This window comes from Heptranchias perlo, chromosome 14 (genome assembly GCF_035084215.1).
Source record: "Heptranchias perlo isolate sHepPer1 chromosome 14, sHepPer1.hap1, whole genome shotgun sequence".
In the NCBI taxonomy this organism is placed as follows: Eukaryota; Metazoa; Chordata; class Chondrichthyes; order Hexanchiformes; family Hexanchidae; genus Heptranchias; species Heptranchias perlo.
In genome coordinates this window covers 59,338,643-59,356,735 of record NC_090338.1, presented here as the reverse complement: position 1 = coordinate 59,356,735, position 18,093 = coordinate 59,338,643, and the positions used below count along the sequence as shown (strand labels likewise).

The 18,093-nt window shown below is 42.6% G+C and overlaps 1 protein-coding gene across 1 annotated transcript; it reads left to right on the top strand.

Annotated features, from left to right (window-relative positions):
• Positions 1-90: 90 nt before the first annotated feature.
• LOC137332165 (E3 ubiquitin-protein ligase NEURL3-like) lies at positions 91-17,263 on the top strand. The gene is made up of 4 exons (XM_067995871.1): positions 91-197; positions 12,389-12,934; positions 14,306-14,428; positions 15,830-17,263. Exons 1-4 carry the CDS (start codon positions 152-154, stop codon positions 16,066-16,068), a joined length of 954 nt encoding a protein of 317 aa, XP_067851972.1. The 5' UTR covers positions 91-151; the 3' UTR covers positions 16,069-17,263.
• The last annotated feature ends 830 nt before the right edge of the window (positions 17,264-18,093 follow it).

Sequence of the window (18,093 nt, the reverse complement as noted above, 5' to 3'; positions counted from 1 at the left end):
TCATCGCCCAGCTCCTCCCCTTTTCGTAGCGAAGTATCGTCACATCAGGAAACGCTGCTGTATTTATAGCTCACAAGCAATCAGGCAGACAGGAGCTAGTAGTATCGGCGCAGGTAGAGAGCCAAGCTGCTGTGAGAAGACATCTATTTAAATGCCGGTCAGCATGGGAAACAGCTGCACCAAGGGAGCTCCCAGAGGTAAAAAAATGACCGATATCTGATGTCTTCTGCATCCTATTAGAATTTAGATGAAATATAGGAAGTAAATGTTAAATTCATGTAAAAAAAATCCGTTGTACTTATGCATACTGAGTCTTGCACTCAGGTGCAACGAAAGTACCTAAGGAGCTGTTTAATTTCAAAGTAAAATCGAATCCTTGGGAGGTTTAACAGTATGCATATTTATATATGAATCAAGTACGTTCGTTGTTCATTAATATTTCCATTCTAATTTAAAAGGCTGCAATACTCAAACTTTAAAAAACGTGTTTAATCAGATAACAATAAGGAACTAACAAATTTACGGGAGGCAATTCCTAATTTTTAGTTGTGACCAAGAGATATTTTAGTGAACTCAACATGGAGCTGAAAGTAATTGATATATTTATTAAAATTGTGTAAAATGTATTATTAGTTTGTAGCAATCTTTTGGTATTCCATTCGATCTGGTATGTTACTCCTCCACATTCTGTAGAATTCTCATTAGTCTATCGTCAGGTAAAGGAAATAACGTTAAAGGAGGAGTTGATATTACAGTGACAGAGTTTAAAAAGGGAATCTCTCAGGGCTTCGACTAATAGGTTCCGTTCAACATCCTTTTATTTAGTTCTGTCTTTCTCTTGATTTTTGAAGAAAGAATTTGCATTTATGTAGTGCCCTTCACATCCTCAGGATGTCCCAAAGTGCTTTACAGCCAATGAAGCACTTTTTGAAGTGCAGTCACTGTCGTTTTGTAGGCAAACACAGCAGCCAATTCTCACAAAGCAAGGTCACACTAAGCAAGGAGATAAATGACCTTATGATCTGTTTTTTAGTGATGTTGGTCGAGGGATAAATGCTTTTTTTATTCTCAGGATGTGGGTGTCACTGACAAGGCAAGCAGTTATTGCCCATCCCTAGCTGGTGGGCCTTCTTCTTGAGCCACTGCAGTCTGTGTGATGAAGGTACTTTGGAGAGTCAGGAGGTGAGCCACTCACCACAGAATACTCAGCCTCTAACCTGCTCTAATAGCAACAACATTTATGTGGCTGGTCCAGTTCAGTTTCTGGTCAATTGTGATGGTGGGGAATTCGGCAATGGTATTGCCATTGAATGTTAAGGGAAGGTGGTTAGGCTTTCTCATGTTGGTCATTGCCATTGTGTGGCACAAATATTACTTGCCACTTATCAGGCCATGTCTGGATGTTGTCCGGTCTTGCTGCATGTGGGCAGGGACTGCTTCATTATCTGAGGAATTGTGCTAGGAGCTGAACACTGCAATCATCAGCAAACAGCTAATTTCTGACCTTATGATGGAGGGAAGGTCATTGATGAAGCTGGGTCTAGGACGCTGCTCTGACGAACTCCTGCAGCAATGTCCTGGGGCTGAGAAGATTGGCCTCCAATAACCACAAGCTTCTTCCTTTATGCCAGGTATGACTTCTGCCACTGGAGAGTTTTCCCCCTGTTTCCCATTGACTTCAATTTTACTAGGGCTCCTTGATGCCACACTTGGTCGAATGCTGCCTTCATGTCAAGGGCAGTCACTCTCACCTCACCTCTGGAATTCAGCTCTTGTGTCCAAGTTTGGATGAAAACTGTAATGAGGTCTGGGCAAATTTCCATATTCTTGGGTAGATGCCAGTGTTATAGCTGTACTAGAACCACTTGGCTTGAGGCGCAGCATAGTTCAGGAGCACAAGTTTTCAGCACTACAACCGGGATGTTGTCAGGACCCATAGCCTTTGCTGTGGCCAGGACACAGGGTGAACACCCCTGCTCTTCTTTAAATAGTATCATGAGATGGCAGACAAGGTCTCGGTTTAACATCTCATGTGAAAGACAGCGTCTCTGACAGAGCAGCACTCTCCCATTACTGAGCTGAAGTGCCAGACTAAAGTACACACTCAAGTCTTTGGAATGGGACTTGTATCCTCAACCTTCTGACTATCACTGAGCCAAGGTTGACACCTTTATTTTGTGTAAATACTGAGCACTGACAACAGTATTAGGGGAACTGATCTGGAGGAATTGCTGAGTCTTACAGTAAGGTGGAGTTGAGAAATATTGGTAAAGGCAAAAGAGGAAGTGATGGGGACATACTCTTTTTATAGGGCACCTAATTGGGTTCTACAGCTTTACTGTGCTATCCAGCCCCCTAATGTTGTAGACCCAGGGGCATTCACACTCCACAACTTTAGTATCAGTGTGAAGAAACTTGGAGTGTAAATTGGAAGGCCTGAACTGAATTCCATGTGACATGGAATGAAACTATCTCCTCCAAGGAGTCTCACTTAGCTTCATTTGAGAGTCAAGCTAGGCCATGATGCACGATTCTGGTGGCATTTGCACTGTTACTACAGCGTTGGTGCAAAGACAGACCACTTCACTCTAACCCTACAGGTGTAGTGTGAATGCAGCCTTTATTAATTCGTCCAAACTAGTTTGCTACTGATGTTGTCGGTGCTTACTGTTAAAACAGAAAGGAACAAAAATATTGAAAGAAATACACAGAAATAAACAAATGGACATTAGAGGTAAGTATGATTCTTCATAACAGCTCGATTTTTAAAAGAGGAAGTGATAGCAACATACTCTTTTTATAGGGAACCTATTGGCAAGACTTCCTCTTTAAAATGGGATCCTGATGGTGAAATTATGCCTTTAAAAGGGGCCATGATCGTGACTGTCTCTAGTTTTGTTCATTTCCCACACCAATCATTCACTGTCTCTTTAACAAAGGCCTCAACAGTTATACTCTCCCTCTTTAAAGAGGGTCTCAAGGATGACACTCTCTCTTTAAAGGAGGTCATCGTGATAATGCTATCTGTCTTTAAACAGGTGCTTGACAGAGACACTCTCCTTTAAGAAGAGTTCTAACAGTAATATTCTCTCTCTAAATGGAGTTTCTATTTCATCTCCAATTATTTAATAACTTGTTTGTTCAAACAAAACCTTCGTTATAAAACATTTCCGGTAAGGTGTTGGATACTTGAAATGTCGGGAACTCACTTTACAATACCTCGATGAGATCATATAGATAAATGTGAGGGTGGAGCCAAACCTTTACAGTCTGATATTGCTGTTTTTACAGCTTCATGGTAATAATTTGCAACAACGGAGGATGCCAAAATGAAACAATTAGATTTTGATCAGAATTCTATTTGCTGTTTCAAAAGGCTTCTGTTGGTAATATTCCCCCTTAAAAATGGTCCCATAATGAGGCGTCCTCCTTATTAAAAAAGGACCCATAGTAAGTTTCACTCCTTAAAAAGGTGGTCAAACCCACTGAGCCATTATAGAGAGAGGTACAGACAGTGGTAGAGATACAGATATGGAGACCGAACTAGAGATTGGGATTACCCAGTGGGTAAATCAGCATGTGATGTGGTATTGACCTTAAGTGCCTTAGGTTCAATCCCTGCGAGAGCTGATCTTAGCCAGCACAACAGTGAGGTGCTGCAGTTAGTCATTGTTTTGGGCGGTAGCGCAGAACGGGCAATAGCGAACCGACAGCGCGTTTGACAACCTACCTGATTTTCTTTTCCATTGAAGTCAATATATTCCTCATTTTGATGAGCACAAAATTCACAAAAGAAAAACTCATTTTAAAAAAAGAGTTACAAATGGATAATTAGAGTTGGAGATATACAGATCTAAAGGGTGGAATTTTGCAGAATTTTTGCTCAGAAGGTTAGAAGGATTCGGTGGAGTTTGTGACTGAAGAAGAGATAAGGATGCAAGTAAATACATGTAGATAACTAATCATTATTGATTTGATTTTAAAATTGCAGTAGATTGCCCCTGTTTGTGGAGTGCTGGTAAATATAAAGTCCATCCGACATAGTAGACAGTTTCAGTGTTTTATTTATACACATGCTGACCCTCCTGCTGTTTGAAAGCAAGTTTCGAAATACTGGGATCTTGTAAATCACTATCTCCGAATGCTTTTATTATTGCCTGTAGTTGAGACGCTTTATTGGAAGGGAACTGATAAGCCTCAGTGGCAGCAGCCATGGAAGCAGTGCCTCGCTGGGTAGCAACGAGCTGAAACTCTATCTGCTTCATTGACCGCCTGCCACCTGCCAGCATTAAACATTAATAGGCTTTCACTCATAAGTGTGCTCATTTAAACTGTGCACCTGTACCATGCCATTGTTTATTTCTACAGTACGGGTTCGGCCTACATTGCCACCTCCCTGCTTTCTGTTTCCAGTGAGCCACTGAGAGCTCTTCCATTTTTTCAAACGGCATCAGGATAGCAGGGGTTAATATTTTGTGACCCATCCAAGTATGTTTTTTTTTAAATTGTAGTGATTATTTTTTTTTTGGGGGGGGGGGGGGGTTGTGCTCATCAAGGTGGGCATGTTATTGGTGTGGATTGAAATATCTACCACTTCAGTCACCCAGTATTAGTTCAGATACACTGTGGTTAGAAATAGGGTAAAACTCCTTCTTTCCGGTCCTCACAATGTACCTCGACCCCAGCCTCAGAATAATACCCCATACTGCATCAAGGTGATATTTTGTCCATTTCCCACACCAATCATTCAGTGGCCTCTCTGAGCAAGGTTGCCAATTTAGTCTTGAATTAGGGGGATTTGTGTTGTGGGGACCACTAGGAACAGGACTGAGACAACACAACTCAGTTCACACATGACCGTTACAGCCAACAGAGAGGAAAGACTTTCATCCCATCATGGGCTGGTTTAAAAGGATGTTTAACCCACTGCACCATAGTTCTGTTTCATTACAATATGTTAATGATGCCTAGATTTTTTTTATGAGAGCATAAATTCATCTATTTAAAATAGTATTTCCACCAATTTCAATTATATTATTTTGTGTATTTCACATGGCATCGTTAAATGCATGCTGGCAACTCTATATATAGTTGGTGCAAAAATTAAGTAAACATTTGTCTAAATTATATAAAAATTGCGTTAATTAGAATACATCCCTGGGACAGATGGTTTATGTATCACAGTCAGTATAACTATGAAGGACCATAGCCTGCATTATTCATTGGTTTCTTTTGTGCTATTGATGTGTATCCTGTATCTGTCTGTTGTGATGTTGTGGGAATGGCCTGTTCTACACAGAATGTTCTGTCTTCTTGTGCTTTTTATTTGGGGGCATATGGCATCAGGACCGGCATTGCATTGCATGGCATTGAATATCTGTGGGAAAAAAAACTTGCATTTATATAGCGCCTTTCACGACCTCAGGACTTCCCAAAGCACTTCAAAGCCAATGAAGTACAGTATTTTTGAGGTCTTGTCACTGTTGTAATATAGGAAAACACGACAGCCAATTTGCGCACAGCAAAGTCCCACAAACAGCAATGATACCAATGACCAAGTTTTAGGTGTTGATTGAGGGATAAATGTTGGTCCGCACACCGGGAGAACTGCCCAGCTCTTCTTTGAATAGTGCCATGGGATCTTTCATGTCCACGGTTTAATGCCTCATTCAAAAGACAGCACCTCTAACAGTGCAGCACTCCCTCAGTACTGCACTGAAGTACCAGCCTAGATTATGTGTTCCAAGTCTCTGGAATGGGAGCTTGAACCTACAACCTTCTGACTCAGAGAAGAGACTGCTACCCACTGAGCCAAGGCTGACACTAAAAATACAGGAGAATTACATTATAATATACTCACAAAGCCCTAAACTCTACATATAGAGTCTCTGAGATTCCTTTTTCTGAATCATAAAATAAACTCCAAAATCACTTCATGAGAAATTATATGAAGGAGCAGCGATGTGTTTATTTGTGTAATTTCGCAGCATGCTGAGGCTCCGCTGGAGTGCGTTTGGGAAGGGAGAGTCAAAAGGACAATTAGTTCAAAGAGCTTTGAGTTGGTTTGGACAGGGCGAGGGAGGGGGAGTTCTGTTTGACCTGGTTCAGTAATGTTATTGGCAATAATGTCACATGCTTTTTGATTACAAAGTGAGTGCCTCCAGCATAAGCAGGGGGCGGGGGTTTGCTTGGGGAATACAAAAATATTGATTTTCTATACATATCAACAGTGAGCTTTAATTTTTTTGCACATTCAGAATGACAGGGCTACAGGCAAACTGGTGATCTACTTTCATTTTATCCTTAAGAATAACAAGGGGGTTGCATGAATCTTGTTTAGAAACCATCCAAAGATATTTCCAGTGCGATAGTACCGGTATAATGACCCAGTGAAAGTCACAGAGAGGTTCACACTCGCTTCTTGTTTTACCATAAATCTTGACATCACATGACCCGCTGCATTTTTTTTTCTTACAAAGGAATGACACGAAGAATCATTGAACGCAATTTACAACACTACCCAGTAATAAATGTTCCTGACAAAGAACTATGTGAACACGGTATTGCTCTCTAACTGGACAGCTCTCAGGTCCTGCTTGTCCACTTTCTCTCCTCCCTGCTCTCAAAACATCATTAGAGAGATACAGTCCATACCGACGTAATTAGAATCATCACATTCCCACATCTACGCAGAACCAATCAGCAGTACCCCGAGACAACTACTCTTTCTGAATTCAGCTAGTCAGGTATGCATGCTCAGTGCCTGTAAGAGGGTCAGTCCAGGTCCCGACAGGGTGCCATCCTTCCCAGAGTCAGAACTCAACAGTGCTGGTAAAAAAGAAGGAATTGTTCATTTCACGACTGATATACTTCTCGAATGTAAGTAAATACAGCACAAACAGAAGACGTTAAGGTATTAAGAAATATTTTGGACACGATGAACGCGTTTTATTTATATGTAAAATGCGAGTGAGATAGTTCTTGAGGCACTGGACAAGTGCCGCAAGGCTGTGGGACAGAAAGGCATTGTCCTTGAGACGCTGGGACAGTATGAGATTATCCTTGAGGCAACGGGATAGTTCCTGAGGCACTTCATTGGATGTTTTTTGAAGCACATATTGCACTGGCCTTGAATAAGGAGGAGTGTGTAACAATTCCTGAGGCTCCTGAACAACGTGAGTTATTTCTGGTGGTGACCTGCCCTGTCGAACAGACGAATTAGGAATGAATTCCAGTCACAAACAGGACTGTTTGATACTGTTTTTTGCAGGAACAAAATGCTTATTTGAAGTGTACCTCACTTGATATGTATCAACACTCAAACTTGGGCATGTGAGGACAAGTCATGAACTAGATATTTTGGTGAGTGTTCCTAGCAACCCATTGCCCACCTCAAGTACGCAAAGCTGCTGGTATCAGCCACACCAGGCAGATGTTTCGATCCAACCTACTCGCTAAACGAAACAGCAAAAGCAGTTTGTTCCAGTTTGCTGCTGGGTGTGATCAGCCAGGAGTAGTTTGAGATTTTTAATTGAGCTCCTATAAATAGATAGAAGCGTCAGAGGATGTATTGTGGTTATACGTCAAAAGAAACTCCTCCAGAAGCATTCCATGCTCCAACATGTTGATCTCACCCCTAAATCACCATTTAAGTGTTGAGTGTCAGGTATCTCCGGATAACCCAAATTATCACTCTTCCATCGGATATATGGAATAATCAAGAGTTCTGCTATCAGATTTCTGTTAAGTTTACCCTGTTGCAATTGATAAGAATTTCCAGTAAAGTGTTTACCTCTTTCACTTTCAGTTTTAGTGGGTTGTAAACACTAAGTGAATCAGAAGGTTAGACTCCTATCTGCTGGGTGACAGACAATTGCAAATCAAGGTATGTTTTCCCAAAAAGTCCACCAAATTCTCCCTCTCCCACTGATTTCACTTGCATTCTGAATGGCTTTGCTCATGAGAAAGCGGTTTATTCCAGTTTGCTGCTGGGTGTGATCAGCCAGGAGTAGTTTGAGATTTTTAATTGAGCTTCTATAAATAGATAGAAGCGTCAGACGATGTAATGTGGTTATACGTCAAAAGAAACTCCTCCAGAAGCATTCCATGCTCCAACATGTTGATCTCACCCCTAAAACACCATTTAAGTGTTGAGTGTCAGGTATCTCCGGATAACCCAAATTATCACTCTGCTTCGTACAATTTTATTATGATTTTTCAGTCAGTGTGAGTTTCGTCAAATGACTTGAGTTCATTTTGAATTTTGATTAGTTTGTCCAGAATAACCTGTAACCTGGGATGCACTGGGTGAAACGGACAAGAATCCCGATGGAAATCTCAGGCTGATAAACAAACTCGGGACAAGTCTCAACACTAAAAGTGACACATCCTGCCAGGGGCATAAAAAAATAAACAATAACTAATAAAAAAAGTCCTAAGGAATGCGCTCATTACATACATAAGAGGCAAATCCAGTCTTGGTAGAATTTCACCATAATTCTGACTTCATGTGTGATCACACGTGACGAAGGAGAAAGCCTCCGAAAGCTTGTGATTTTCAAATAAAACTGTTGGACTATAATCTGGTGTTGTAAGATTCCTTACATTTGTCCACCCCAGTCCATCACCGGCATCTCCACATCACAGCTAAGACGATAGCGTGAAGTTCATGCTGCTTCATATTGATGTGTCGATCCATATTGATGTCTCGACTGAAATTAGTTAACTTTGAACAAATGACTGATTGAACCTAGGACCTCCTTGGTCGGTAAGGCTCAGTACCACACAGTGTAGTGCATTTGCTACTGAGACATCAGCGGTCCAAAGGAGACAATTTTTACAACCCAATTGGATATATGGAATAATCAAGAGTTCTGCTATCAGATTTCCGTTAAATGTCCTCTGTTGCAATTGATAAGAATTTCCAGTAAAGGGTTTACCTCTTTCACTTTCAGTTTTAGTGGGTTGTAAACACTAAGTGAATCAAAAGGTTAGACTCCTGTCTGCTGGGTGACAGACAATTGCAAATCAAGGTATGTTTTCCCAAAAAGTCCACCAAATTCTCCCTCTCCCACTGATTTCACTTGCATTCTGAATGGCTTTGCTCATGAGAAACAGAGAACAGGCCACTGGCTGTCAGGAAGAGCAGACATCTTCTGCTTAGCCAACATGATTGCAAATGATCATGGCTTGTGTGAAATAGTTAGCATTTTTGGGTCATCTGGTGGTGGTTCAATGGTAGCATGGCTCATGGTACGGCATGTTCATGGAGTGTAGAGGATGGGTATTTTCACCTGCCGTTCCCCACATTGTGGGACCCAAGTTCAGCAGTGGCTTCTGGAGGAGGTGCTGAGTGGAGGTCAGGTGCCCAGAGGGTGGGAAGTCAGAGTCAATCACTAATCTCATGAACATCTCCGAGCTCTGGGCCTAAGAGTGTGGACCTCTTTTATTTTACCTTCTCAATCAATTGAATAGTGCGTGGTTCATCGTAGGATTGGACCTAAAAAGATGGGGTGGAAATACAAAGAAATGCAATGTAGTCCTGTGCTAAATGTGCCATGTAGTCTTCAGTTACAGAGGGGGGAATTTTAACCCCCACTGGACGGGCGGGGTGGGGGTGGGGGATTAAAATTTCAAAAAGCGGAATCCCGACCCCAACTCGCTTCCACTTCCAGTTTTAACGGAGGCGGGTTGGGGGGTGGGCGAGTAACCTGCTCCCGAGAGGCGGATCAGTTATTTAAATATTTTGATGAGGCTGTGTGCCTCAAATTTTCCCAGTGTTTTACCCTTTAACGGCTGCGGGCCGGGTTTCCCAGAGATCAGGAAACCTGACAGCTGAAGGGAGGCGAGAACGGCCGGTCCCAGCAGGTAAGTGCCTTTCCAGCACTGCTTGTGGGCCAGGAGGAGCAAGAGTGCTTACCCCCCTCAACCCAAGCTAACCTGCTTCGCTCCCCATGATCTGCCGACCCCTCCCATGATCTTTCCCCTGACCTCCGTTCCCCCCCAACCTCCACGATCTCCTTTCCCTCCCCGACCTCCGATCTCCCCCCGACCCACGATCTCCCCCGACCTTTGATCCCCCCAACCTCCAATCCCCCCCGACCCACAATCCCCCCAACCTCCAATCTCTCCCCCAACCTCCAGGATCTCCCTCCCAACTTCCAATCTACCCCAACCTCTGATCTCTACCCGACCTCCGACCTCTTCCCCAATCTCCACGATCTCCCCCTGACCTCCGATCTCCCCCCCCCGACCTCCACGATCTCCCCCCCAACCTCTGTTCTCTCCCTCGACCTCCATGATCTCCCCCTGACCTCCGATTTCTCCTCTGACCTCCACGATCTCCGCCCCCCCCCGACCTCTGATCTCCCCCTCGACCACCGATTTCCCCCCCGACCTCTGATCTCTCCCCGACCTTCCATCCACAAACTCTCCCTCCCCCGGCAATCTGCCCCTCCCCCTCTCCGCTCCCCGGCTGCGGCCTACCAGCGCAGGTCTACCCACCCGACAGCCAGCCAGCCTATGAATCTGGCTGGCTGCAGCCGGGAATTGGAGAAATAAAAATTTAAATGAGATCCTGCCTTTAAATTCGGCAGGGCCACCGCATTACATGCATTTCCAGGTTTCCTGGCCGCTACGACTACCCCCCCTCCCCCCCGCCTCCCCGTAAATATTGGGGCCAGAGTCTCTGAGTAGAGTTTTCAGAGCAACATGTGTCCTCGAACCACCTGTTATGGAGGCTCAAAGCAAACCTTCCCTACTGACATTGATATAAACATAAATATTTAGAATACTTCTCTAACCTGGAAAAATTTGCAGGGTTACGGGGAAAGAGCAGGGGAGTGGGACTAATTGGATAGGTCTTTCAAAGAGCCGGCACAGACACGATGGGCCATATGGCCTCCTTCTGTGCTGTATGATTCTACAAACCAAGTTAATGACTTTGGCTAACTTGTTTTGGTGAAATTCCTCCCATTGTTATTTGAACATTTAGTTGCAAAATGTCACAGATAAATTTTTGTTCCTAGGTTTTTACCCAAGAAATAAAACCCAGCCAAATATTTACTGTGAACATCTACTGAAAAGCCAGGCCATTTGTACCCAATTCTCCTTTCTCCCCTCCTTTCCTGAAAAAGGAGACTCATGCTGCATATATGTGGCTTGGCAATGGCATGCTGATTCTTTAAATAACCTTGTTTGCAGCCGTCAGTAAATACAGGTGCAGATAGTGAGAGGGAGCGCTCCACCTACTTCACAACCAGTTCCACAGGGACATCACCATTGATGAATTAGGCTGGGCCCACAAAGTTAAGCCAATCTGTTGACTAAAGTTGTCCGCAACAAGCCTTGCCTTGCTCCTTCGTGCAGCTCAGCAAAATAATACAGCGCTTGTTATCATTTCTGCCACCAGCCCCTTTTGTCCTTCATGCGGGTAACCGGGTACAATTTCAGAACTTAAAAAAAAAGTTGCTTTATGTGTCCGCAGGGGCTTAGAGGGTTAAATTAAGAGGACGGTTTCAATAAACTTGGCTTATCTTGAGTATAGAAGATTGAGGAGTGATCTGATCGAGGTGCTTAAAATGTTAAAAGGATTTGCTAGGGGAGATAGAGAGAAACTATTTCCCCTAGTGAGGGCATCAAGAACGAGGGGACATCATCTTAAAATTAGAACTAGGCCATTCAGGAGTGAAATCAGGAAGCACTTATTCACACAAAGGGTAGTAGAAATCTGGAATTCTCTCCCCCAAAAGGCTGTGGATGCTGGGTCAATTGGAGCTTTCAAGACTGAGAGCGATAGATTTCTGTTAGGTAAGGATATCAAGGGATATGAAGCTAAGGCGGAAAAATGTAGTTGAGGTACAGATCAGTCATGATCTAATTGAATGGTGGAATAGGCTCGAGGGGCTGAATGGCCTACTCCTGTTCCTGTGTTCCTAATTGGGCCTCACTTGCTCTTCTACAGCCCTGCTCTTTCTGTCGTGAGTAGTGGGCCCAAATGTTTAGTACAAACAAGGAGACAATGTTGCCAGGTTTACTAAAATGAGATCTACTCCCTAATAATTGTTCTAATTGGCATTTTACTCAGATGTTGCTCCTCAATTAGAGTTGTGTTAAATGTTATATGGATGATGCAAAATACAAGTAATTATCCTAAGTGTTGGATTATTGCCAGTGGTGATGTATCACAATCAATGGTAAACATGCAATCAATGGTAAACATGCAATCAATGGTAAACATGCAATAAGATTACCCAATAGAGGACAGCAAAGCAGAGTAATGATCAGCACTAAGCTATCACCTATCAGCACCAAAATCACGGTTACATTGACCAGTGTAGCAAACTAATGCTCAGCATTAAGCCCCCTTTTTTGTTTCATTCATTTGCAGAACTTGAGCAGAGAAATGGCCAACAGCCCATTTGTAAAACAAAGGAAAAGCATCTTCAAACACCAAGTACTTCGCACAATCCACTTTTCTTCCATCCATACACCAAGGGGTCACAGATAGAGATGGATTCATCCCATCATTGTGCATGGAGAAAATCCGGATTCTGCAATGGGATCACCTTCACCAACCGTCCAGTCCTCATCCAGGAGAAAGTGAGACTGAAGATCACAAAGATGGATGTCTCGTGGCAAGGAGCATTGCGGCTAGGCTGCACCATCACTAACCCCTCCCTCCTGGATCCTGATGCACTTCCGAAGTTTGTGTGCCCAGACCTAGAGGAAGTAAATGGATTCTGGGCCAATGCGTTACCCCAGGAGTGTATGCAAGAGGGAGCTATCATCACGTTCTGGGTGAACAGCCAAGGCCACTTCTTATTCAGCGTGAATGAAGGGAGGGAATACCTCCTTATGAAAGGCTTGTTGGTGAAATGGCCGTTGTGGGCAATCATTGATGTGTATGGAACAACACGAGAAGTCCAGCTCCAAGGTAAAGAATTAATGGACGCATTTGAAATACGTGATAGAATGTTTCATTATGTTTCACCATGTGTTTCATTGTATAGGAGTGTACAGCTTGGCCTAGGTTTGCTTATTTCACTTCCTTGATAGATTAGTGGGTAATTACACCATGTGATATGCTACTGAGCCATACAGGATAGAAGGTCCCAAGCTTAATCGCTGGTCTGTGCCGAGTTAGCTTATCTCAGCCAGAGCTGGAGCGCTATAATTGACCTCAGTCCTCGGGACAAGAAAGAGAAAATTAGCCTGGATTCCTGCTACAGACCACTATTCAGTGACTTGTGCCCATCACTCTGTGCATCTATGTGTGTGTGCGTGTGTGTAGATATTGGGTTAAGACAGTGTCAGACTGATTTCAGCTTTGATGTGCTCCACAGCTGAAGAGCCCACCAACGCTTCCTATCTAGGCTTCCCACAAAAGGATGCACAACCTGCACTTGTGTGAGGTTCCAGAGAACTGCGGAACCATACCCTAGTAACACTCAGCACCTTCGGGAGGGGGGAGAAAATTGGGAAAATAATGTTTTTTAAAAGAGATTAATTCAAATGTGTAAATGCAAAACAAAGTTAAAAGTGATGCGTGCCACAAAAGAGAGAAGATTCCAACATCACCAAATATCACCCAACATGGTGGTCGACTGAGAGGCCATCATCGTATTTATTCAAAGTATTCAAATGCAGTGATTTTAATTTAGATTATTCCAGGTGAAAAACACATTACTTAATAAACTCTTCTAACTAAAGACTGCAGCTTACTGCAATGTTGGATGGTATTGAACAGGGAGGTTGCTTACACACAGAAAGCCAGAGACACATGAATGACAATACATCTTTAAGACAATATTTTAAATGGATTATGAGTTAACATAATCCTAAATAATATGAATGGAGATAGCAGCTCATTGATTGAGGGCACTGTCTCTGTTCAAGAGACATATCTCTTGGGTGCTCTAAGATAGACAGCTGCACTTACTGGCATCTCAGTTAAGTTGGACGGATCTTGTGAGCCATCCAGTAACTTTAGTTCTCCCTCAGTGTCACTAAAAATGGGTACAGGTGTGTGGGCAGAACTCTGCTATGTGCAGCTTGTTCTCATTGAGACTGCAGAGCAAGTTTCTGTGAGACTGTTTATTGTACATTCTAAGGTATATTCAATGGCACCTGCAAAATGACACTGCCCAAGTAGTTAATAAATCAAGCGTACACATTTTGTAACTAGAGGTAAATGTAAAACCAGGAATTACAAAGTCTGATCATTTCAGATTAATGATACTTTATTCCTAATCTAAATGTATATTGCCATGCTCACTCTGCTAAATTAAAAACTTTACTCCTTCAGATCCCTCCATGAAATGTGTATCCCAGAACAAATTACCACTGCAACCATCCCTCCCTGTCAGAAGCAACGAGCCCCAAGCATCACGTCCTCACACGTCAGTCTCTTGTGCGACACCTGTCAAAGGTAAGAGCAATTGGCAAACACCTGGAGCTTTAGTCATTTAGTAAGTTCCTCTAAACAGTTGCTGGACAGAAGGCTGAGCAGCACCTGAGGGCCAACAATGTCCCATCACTTTTAGAACCTGGCTTCGTGTCAGCCCAGACCGAGCATCAACCTCATGGTCCTCTCTCAATAGGGGATCCTAAGCAAGAAGAGCTAGGCAGCCTTGTTCCCAGTAGAAAAGTTCATGGAACTGCTTGAATCTGGCACTACTTTTGCTCACTTGCATCTGAGAAGAGGCATATATCATCGTGAGTGGAGGCGCTGTGAAATGAACTTCCCTGATTGGTTTCAGTGAGAGTGTTACGGTGGTGACTGGAGTTCTCCCTATCATGATGCACCTCAGCCCTAATCTCAGAAGAGAACGATCTACTAAATCCTTGTGACTTTCATTGTTCTTACCATCCATTTACTTACAATTATTTTGAACAAAATTTCTGAAATATTGCCAGTGTCAAATCTAAAAGACTGTGGCGAGCTGCAAAATCAAGTCTACTAGGCGTTCAACTGACAGGTTAGAACATTATGCTTTTTGCACTATCATAACATCCAGTTACAGAAAGAAGATCCCATCGTCTCTGTCTGGTCCAGGCTGGACTGGAACCTAGTCTCAGTGCTGATAGGAAAACACTCTAATCCATTGCACCACCCAGTACCTGGAGATAAAAGTCCTTTATCTCCTCATTTTGGATTGTACTTAAACTGAGACCCTAATGCTAAAGAATAGGGTCTGACCTGTATTGCACTATCTAACCCCCACCAGAAAAAAATGGCTGGAATTCATGTGTTGAAAGGACAATGTCTAATGCACCGTACCATAACATACCACATTCAACCATGCCATCGCTGCCCTTTGTGTTTGGCTGTCCCTCCTGAAGTCACCCTGCCCAAGGACTATCATGTTCTGATTTCTATTATCAAATCAATTCAGCTGCCTCATATGTAATTACTTTGGGGGCCTTAATTTTCTTTAAATGCCTTCTGAAAATCAAAAATGTTAGCTAACCTTAATCCCCTAATTTATTTACCTCCTTGTAGAATTCCAGTAGATTAATGAGGAATTAGCTATTGCTTCTAAATCTACAATGACTTATGGATTCTAAACTTTTTAAATGAGCTTTTCTAATATCTATGATACTGAAGCATTTTCCTGAATACCAATAGTAGATAATTGATTCCTGACGCATGTCTCACTCCTTGTTTTGAATATTGGGAATATATAATGTATCATCCAGTATTCAGGTGCAGCTACTGAACCCCTAAAGATATTAACTAGAAGCTTACTTGGTATAGATTTGCCATTGGACACTGCTTAAAAAAGACATCCTATGATTGTGTAGTAACAATCTAAAACTTTAATTTCAGGCATTTCTGGTTCCAGTCCCCGTGCTCCTAAAGTATCATCAAATACCCGTCCCCAGAGCTCCGAATCCTTGGACAATGACTGTATTATCTGTTGTTCTCGCCGAGTGGACTCCGTTATGTACAGATGTGGACACATGTGTGTGTGCTACGGCTGTGGTAAGAAGCTCCTCATCAAGAATTCAAAATGCCCAATCTGCAGAGGACCAATCAAAGAGATCATCAAGGCATACCGCAATTAATACCTCAAAATTAACAAATGAACTCAGTCTATTGGACAGTTTGAGTGACCTTCATTTGAATATCAGCAGCTTGGCTTTCCTGCCACACTAATCACGTGTTTTGTAGCACTTGGATACATGGCCCAATAGTGGATTGTGCAAATGTGAGCACACCCAGTGCACTTGTGGGCTATAAAGATCCAATCTGGGTGTGAAATGTATGGAGAATATTGAAGTACAGGACAGGTGGGAGAAGAATGAGATGGAGAGGGATGTGTATGGAGAAATGGACATGGAGAGGGAAAGGCCACAAAAGGAGTGAGATGAAGAGGGTCAGATTAAGATGGAGAGCAGCAGGAAATGTGACATGAGTTAGAGAAGTAAGGATACTGCTGGAAAGAGGAAAGCGTTCCAATTAGTGAAGCAGTAAGAAAGAGGGAACAAACAACTAAGAATATTATTAAAGAGGTCACAACCAATTAATCAAAGGGAAGTCCAAGAATTAGTCTATTGAATAAGGCAACTGGGGGAGACAAAGCACAACTCAAGAAGGTACGTGGAGACGCAAAGGCATACGTATACTGAAAATAAATTGGCCCCTGTGCCAACATAAGTGCTATAACATTTCACAGTCCTTCCTGGGTCAATATTGTCCAACCTTTTTAGATATTACCTATTCATTATCAATAAGCTCTCTGCATTTGAGAAAAATGTCTGCCTCCCTCTTCTAATGGTTAAGCAGCTGATATGTGGACTTCGCCTCTGTTTTGCACAACATCCAACTATTACTGTATCCAATTTGGCTTTGTTTAATTATTTATTTCCGAGCAACAGTAGAGACTTGCATTACCCTATCTAGGATAAGTCAGGTTGTATGTAGACCTCTGGGATTTATACTAACTCATCCGCGAGAGGTAAATGTGAATGATGGGCAGCTCTCGGACTCACGTAATGTTTTGGTTCAATACTGCAGCTTTAGATCACAACCGTGCTATTGCTTCTCTGAAATGAAATGCTAATGATTCAACAGAGTCTAACAATCACAATGAAGCCCCTGTGTTTATGTATACTGTATATATGTGACTTCGGAATAAGAACTGTCTGCTTTAGGATATTGTAAATTGTACAGTATACTTTTAATTGACTGAACTCACTTTTATAATATGCGACTGTACATTGGATTTATATTTTGATAAAATTGACTTGATATAATGAGATGCCATTTTTATTAAATTCCTAGTTTCAGAAATGCAAAGAATCACTCTGTGATATCAAAAACACTGCTGCACGTCTTCCAGGGTGGCATCTTTTCACCCATTATATGTTCACCAGGGTGAGAGATGGAACATGTGGAATGGTTGACTTCCAGTGGCTGTTTACTATTCATTCTCACCATAGAAACTGAAACAAAGCTCCCCAGTTGTCCTTCTGGGTAAAAACATCGCCAGCTGTAGCACTGAGCCATAGAGATCAAGGGGCTCTAATTTCAATTCATTAACTTAGGCCAGCCATTGGGGAACTCAATGCCCTGGGTTTCAGAAGATAAAATCAGCCAGGGACCCCAACCCTTAAACCCTTATTGTGAGCCAGTAGCTCCTGCTGGAAACTGCATATATCAGAACAGAATTGAGCTTGGCTATGATGCCAAGGTTGACTAGACCCACACATTAAGAATGGCCAATTGGACAAGGTACTGGAAGGTTGGCCTCACCTGAGGCCTTGTACTCCAGAAAACAATCAGCTTTGGGAGAAATTGGAAGAAACACAAAATAAATTAATACCCCTGATTGCGTCAGTGCGTTTATCCAGCAAATAGCTCAACAAGCAGATCAAAAAAGTTCCAGGGTCTGTCTTCCGGGTTACTTACTCTCTATTACGAGCATTAGTCTCGGTATTGTACTTGACATAGGGATAAACTCTGAAATAGAAGACGTAACACCATGGATTCCCTCATAGGTTCAGGTGAGTATTTCTCCTTATCTACAGTAACTGAAGTAAAAGGAAAGGGAAGGTCTGCAGGTCTTATAGGAAGTAGCGTTTATTTTT

Bases quoted from the DNA above. Each gene is read 5' to 3' on its own strand.
- LOC137332165 (XM_067995871.1), top strand. From the start codon at position 152: ATGCCGGTCAGCATGGGAAACAGCTGCACCAAGGGAGCTCCCAGAG. The intron at 12,935-14,305 runs GTAAAGAATTAA...TTACTCCTTCAG, and splicing joins ACGAGAAGTCCAGCTCCAAG to ATCCCTCCATGAAATGTGTA. The intron at 14,429-15,829 runs GTAAGAGCAATT...CTTTAATTTCAG, and splicing joins TTGTGCGACACCTGTCAAAG to GCATTTCTGGTTCCAGTCCC.